Raw genomic sequence first — 5,833 nt, 5'->3', positions numbered from 1 at the left:
TCCAGGTTGATTCCCACGTGAAATGTTAAAGCACTCATTGATGTAGCTCTTCAGATCAGGATGAGAGGTAAAAGCTTTGACTAGAGCTCCAAGAATCTCCAGAGAAAAGTCATTCACTGCTTCTTTAGGAACAGATGCACCTGCATGGATCCATTCCTTCAGCCACTGTGTGATAGCATTAACATCATGCTTCTCTGACAGCATCTGCACGACTGGGATACTGGAGCTGGTATGCCCTGTCATAACACCCTGATACCGGGTCGAGCGCTGAAGGACTGCGCTGGTGAGCTGACGGGTGTCTTCACGGACATCTTTAACACTTCCCTGCAGCAGGCCATCGTCCCGTCGTGTTTCAAAGCTGCCACCATCGTACCTGTGCCGAAGAAACCTGCTCCGTCCTGCTTCACTGACTACCGCCCCGTGGCACTTACGCCCATCATCATGAAGTGCTTTGAGCGGCTTGTCATGGAGCACATCCGATCAGTTCTCCCCCCCACCATTGACCCCTTCCAGTTTGCGTACCGAGCCAAACGGTCCTCTGAGGATGCCATCTGCTCTGCCCTCCACTCGGCCCTCACCCACCTGGAGGGGAGGGACTCGTATGTGAGGTTGCTGTTTGTGGACTTCAGTTCTGCCTTCAACACCCAAATTTTCATCCCTTTATTATACAGTATACGAAGAGGATGTTATTGAAAATTGACAGTGCGGGAAATGCAGCAGCAACATCTATGATGGTCCAGTTTCTAGTTTGGTCTGTGACATATGCTGCCAAAGTCATCTTGCTGGATTCCGTCAATTGCTGCAGCAACTGCCGGGAGAATCGCCGCCCCCCTAACTGGGTAGCGGGACAAATACATCCCACAATGGCAAAAAAAGTAAGATAAACTCATCTTCGAAAAATGTCTTTCTATAAGCAAGAAATGCTTATAACTTGAAAACAACAAGCAACAAGTGCCGACTTACTTGTTAGCTCTGGACCCCAAAACAAAAGTGCTGCTTTCATTCAGTCTGGACGGCTCCCACTAAAGAACACAAACAAAAGACATTGTCTTGAGTTACAGTTTGACGCTAATCCCAAAACTGCAGTCAGTTTTGTTTTCCCTCCAGATAGGCCAAATTGCAATTCCACTGAGCTAGGGTAACCTCGCGACTTGGCTGCCTCTGGTCTCCTCTTCAGCTACGTGGCGACCCTTTTTGCCATTTGTCATGATTGAGAGAGTCGGCCGCCAAGAGGTGTGCCCAAGAGCTGCCGGAGGAGCAACGCATCACGTTTGGTTCCTCTTAGCTTGCTTTTGCACCTCCCAAAGCTCGTACCTATTCAACTGTTTTGGTTCCATACATACACATTTGATATTCTTGAAGAAAACGGAAATAGCTCAAAAGCCAAACAGAGACCGGCATTGCATTCCGCTGCCAAAGATTCATTCAAGACAGCTGCCGGACGACCTAAGCGCAAAAAACACTCCCCTCTGCGTCAGGGGCAAAAGTGTGTTGTGTTGTCACCTTTGGTCCTTCTTTCTTGATGGCTTCACACTTTGCCTTCACGGTGAAAAATAAACACACGCACACACACACACACGTTTTAATCGGCCCATTTGGAGGTCGCCCGCCGCCTGTGCCGTTATACTCACTGAGCGGAGATGTTCAATGATCGGTCAGACGCTACGGCGCCGCTTGTGCGGTTCTTCCTCTAAGGACGGCGACAATGTGCACACACAAAAAGCCAACATCAGTTTTGGCATGACTTACGCTGGCGGCCGAAAAACTCCACTGACCTGACCGGATGAGAACATGAACTCTCATCGGACTGATCCAGGACGGTGATGAGACTGCGTACAGACAGGAGGTGGAGCGGCTGGTCCACTGGTGCAGCCAAAACCACCTGGAGCTGAACCCGCTCAAGACCGTGGAGATGACAGTGGACTTCAGGCGAGACCCTTCACCACTTTTACCCCTCACTATCCGCAGTAATACTATTCTCTCCACAGACACCTTCAAGTTCCTTTGGAACCACAATCTCTCGGGACCTGAAATGGACCGGCCACATAGACTCTGTCCGGAAGAAGGCCCAGCAGAGGCTGTACTTCCTGAGACAGCTCAACAAGTTCAACCTGCCGCGAGAGCTGCTGAAGACCTTCTACACTGCCATCATCCAGTCTGTCGTCTGCACCTCCATCACTGTCTGGTTTGGATCGGCCTCCAAACAAGACAAGCACAGACTGCAACGGACAATCAGGACTGCAGAAAAGATCATTGGAATCAACCTCCCATCTATCCGAGACTTGTACCTGTCCAGGACCAGGAAACATGCAAGGAACATCTGTTTGAACTACTCCCCACCCGATGGCGTTATAGAGCTCTGTACGCCAAAACCAGTAGACACAGAGACAGCTTCTTCCCCTAGGCTGTTGCTCTGATGAACTCACACCACTCTTAGAGTCTCAGAGTCATTACTGTGCAATAACATCCTGCTCTCCACACCTTTTGTGAATTGTCTACAGTTTGTACTATGTGTCCTCTCTGCATCCATTGCAGCCTGGTCATCCTGGAAGAGGGACCCTCCCATCTGTGGTCTCTTCTCAAGGTTTCTCATTTCCCCAAGCTGGAGTTTTGAGTTTTTCCTTGCCCTCTTGGGAGTTTAAGATCAGGGGATGTTTGAGAATATTTGCCATTTTTCACATGTCCTGAGTGTTTTTAGTCCCCTAAATGTAGAACAGAGGGTGTGATTTACCAAAGTCAAATTCCTTGTTTGGCACGCTCAAACATGACGAATAAAAAACTCTTGAATCTTGAATCTTGAATGGCCGGGTTGCAAAAAACAAAACAAGAAGACAAACGCATCTGAAAGATTGCCCAAACTTGTGGGAGACACCCACAAGTCAACTTGGGAATGGATTCAGACAAGAAAATCAAAGTATGGTAGCGCCAGAGTCAAAAAGCATGGGGACATGAATGTGATTAGGACGCTGGGCTGTAGCAGCGCAAGAAGCAAAACAGGGCTCGGAAGGGACGGACGGTGAAGGACAGGGACGCACCTTTTTGGGGACCGGACTGCCCCTCTGGCTGCTGCTTTCTTCGCAACCTCGAGGACGCTGCCAACACATGCAAGCAAAAATCTGACTCGGAGACCACTCGCCCAAGGAAGGCAGTCGCTGCTGCTTCATCCGTCCTACCTTGACGCTGACCTCGCAACTCGGCTTCTTTGCCTCACTTTCGGCAAACATAACTTTGGCCTGTGGTGATAACCGTGGCCACGTGCACAGGAAAAAAGTAATTGTTGTCATTGCCGCACACAAGAAACTCAGTCACAAATGCAAAGAAACACCGACTGCGTCTCTTTCACACCAAAGCACAAACACAGTCAAACTGCAACATCGTCAGATACGCGCACGCATGCACAGGCTTACATGTTCCAGAACATTCCTGCATGCTTCCTTGATGAGCTGATCTGCGTGCACCTCGTCACCAATATTCTCCTTCACGTTATGCGCCGCCTTCTCAAAGAACTGCATTAACAACAACACAAGCCCGTCTCACATACGTGCGCACACGCGCACGCGCGCACGTGCAGCATACCGTGTGGTATTTTCGGAACACGGCCATGATGTCATCGTTAAAGCTGGGTTGAAGGACCGCCCTCAGGAGGTCCATGGACACCTGTGGGTCTGTATAACTATACACACCCATACACACCCACAAATTCATGATTCTGTCGGCGTTAACCATTAAAGAAAATGTCAAAAGAAATACCATAATTTTCGGACTAAAATTCGCTCCGGAATATAGGTCGCATGAGCCATAAAATGCACAATAACGTGAAAAAAAACATATATAAGTCGCTCCGGAGTACAAGTCGCATTTTGGGGGAAATTTATTCGACAAAATCCAACACCAAGAACAGACATGAACGAGCAACAACAGGCTAAACGATAGGTATGCTAACGCGACATAAACACAAACGAAGAGCTGAGAACGGGCCTGACGTAACATTCAGAGTTATTCAAATAACTGTTACATAAACAACACGTTTATAAAACCATCTGTGTCACTCCAATTCATTAAATCCATCGATCGCCCTTTATGGAAACGATGCCGCGTATGCGCTGCGCCGCTGACGTCTAAATATTCTAAATATTCCACAGACCCATATAACGATATATAAAGTATATATCAAATAACTATCATATAAACAACAATATTATCAAACCATCTGTGTCACTCCAAATCATTAAATCCATCGATCAAATTCTTTGTCCTTTGTCAACAACGCCGCGCGTGCGCCCTGACATCAGCCTCGTCGTTATTCCACAGATCTAGTAAATAGCTATATTATAGCGTTAACAAAGTACAAGGAAAGACGTGGGTTTGGTAAACGTCTCTTTATTTAACAAAACAAGAGTTCAACGAGCCAACAAGTACTGAACTGTAACGATAAAAACATATACAAGTTGCTATACGAAATAAAATATATCAAATAACTATAACATAAATAGTTCACCACCACACGGCCCCAAGCACCGGTGTCGACTTCCAGGTGTGTGGCGGCGTGGACTTCCATCCCCGGAGGTGGCACTTCCAGCCACGGAGGTGGAAGAGAGCTCCATAGAATAGGATCGGGCGTGCGTAAAAGCCATGTCCGAGCCCCATCCACCGTCCCCGGACAGCCACCCGGCCGAGCGCCGGCCCCCGACTTCGATCTACGGAGGTGAAAGAGAGCTCCGTAGAGTAGGACCGGGCGTGCGTAAAAGCTATGTCCGAGCCCCATCCACCGTCCCTGGACAGCCACCCGGCCGAGCGCCGGCCCCCGACTTCAATCCACGGAGGTGAAAGAGAGCTCCGTAGAGTAGGACCGGGCGTGCGTAAAAGCCATAATAGTTTTTCAAACCTTCTGTGTCACTTCAAATCATTAAAACCTTCAAACTCTTCGTCCTCCGTGTCACTTACAAACAAAGCCGCTAATGATGCCGGTAGTACGTGGGGCCCTTCGTCATCTTCGTCATCCCGTGATCGAATCTTTGTCCTTTATGTAAACAACCGCCGCGCCGCGGTTTCACTTTTTTTTTTATTATTAGAACATTAAATAATTGTTTCCAACATGTAAATTATACATTAATAGTATAAATAACATACAGAAAATTTTGTATAAATATTGGAAATTGTTAGGCTACGGATTTTAGTTATTGATCAGACTCCAAATTGCGATCAACACTTAACACATGAGTCGTTATGTCCTAATCCACACACTGGCGCACCTAACAATTTTGCGAGTTCGTTCTGTCAAAGAGAAGACCAGTTGATCAATCAGACCGAATTTACCAATTGTTTATTCCTGACAAAGCAAGCTAATACAGGCGCCTGGGTCCCGGGTCCCTCACACCAAAACTCGTGTGTTCTTGTGACCATCAAGAGACAACACATTCTTCCAGGTTGCCCAGTTATAAAGAAACACAATATGAATATTCAAACATGCAAAACATTGTGTGATGATTGGTCGATGGCCATCTCCTCCCCGTCTGGGTATTATTGGTGAGTGCAGCTGTCCGGCCTCAGCTGTCTGGCGGTTGGGTCCGACCACCAGGACGGGGTGTTATTCTCGTTCCTCACCGGCCTTGAGATGTTCTTGTAAGGTGTCCTCCCTGTCTGGGCCGATGATACATCCTTGAGGTGTTCTTGTCTGGTGTCCTCCCTGTCTGGGACATCCTGTTCCACAACACTTCGAAGAAAACAACATGCGACTACACGAGCACAGCCACTACTGGAAATTATATTGATATGATTATATAAGTCTAACGCAGCCTCAATAAAATATGTTTGCAAACTGCCGAAAGCACAT

The 5,833-nt window shown here is 47.7% G+C and overlaps 1 protein-coding gene across 2 annotated transcripts; it reads right to left on the bottom strand.

The window, feature by feature from the left end:
* Nucleotides 1–682: 682 nt before the first annotated feature.
* LOC119123465 (deoxynucleotidyltransferase terminal-interacting protein 1-like) lies at nucleotides 683–3,707 on the bottom strand. Of its 2 annotated transcripts, XM_037252647.1 has the most exons (8): nucleotides 3,577–3,707; nucleotides 3,408–3,506; nucleotides 3,174–3,233; nucleotides 3,036–3,092; nucleotides 1,632–1,690; nucleotides 1,504–1,546; nucleotides 964–1,022; nucleotides 683–835 (listed from the first exon to the last, which is right to left on the bottom strand). In XM_037252647.1, the coding sequence occupies exons 1-8, from the start codon at nucleotides 3,703–3,705 to the stop codon at nucleotides 832–834; spliced, it is 510 nt and encodes a 169-aa protein (XP_037108542.1). In that variant the 5' UTR covers nucleotides 3,706–3,707; the 3' UTR covers nucleotides 683–831. The 2 variants fall into 2 exon arrangements, with proteins under 2 accessions (XP_037108542.1, XP_037108543.1); XM_037252648.1 differs by lacking the exon at nucleotides 1,632–1,690 and having other exon boundaries at nucleotides 684–835; nucleotides 1,504–1,539.
* Between the last annotated feature and the right edge of the window lie 2,126 nt (nucleotides 3,708–5,833).

Source organism: Syngnathus acus, chromosome 5 (assembly GCF_901709675.1).
Source record: "Syngnathus acus chromosome 5, fSynAcu1.2, whole genome shotgun sequence".
NCBI lineage: Eukaryota > Metazoa > Chordata > Actinopteri > Syngnathiformes > Syngnathidae > Syngnathus > Syngnathus acus.
This window is presented reverse-complemented; position numbering and strand designations above follow the sequence as displayed.

What these genes read in the sequence shown, in the direction of transcription:
- LOC119123465 (XM_037252647.1), bottom strand. Translation starts at nt 3,705, where the DNA reads ATGAATTTGTGGGTGTGTATGGGTGTGTATAGTTATACAGACCCACAG. An exon ending in TGTTCCGAAAATACCACACG is followed by an intron (nt 3,507 to 3,576) that starts GTATGCTGCACG and finishes TTGTTAATGCAG; the next exon opens with TTCTTTGAGAAGGCGGCGCA. An exon ending in GCAGTCCGGTCCCCAAAAAG is followed by an intron (nt 1,691 to 3,035) that starts GTGCGTCCCTGT and finishes CGCCGTCCTTAG; the next exon opens with AGGAAGAACCGCACAAGCGG.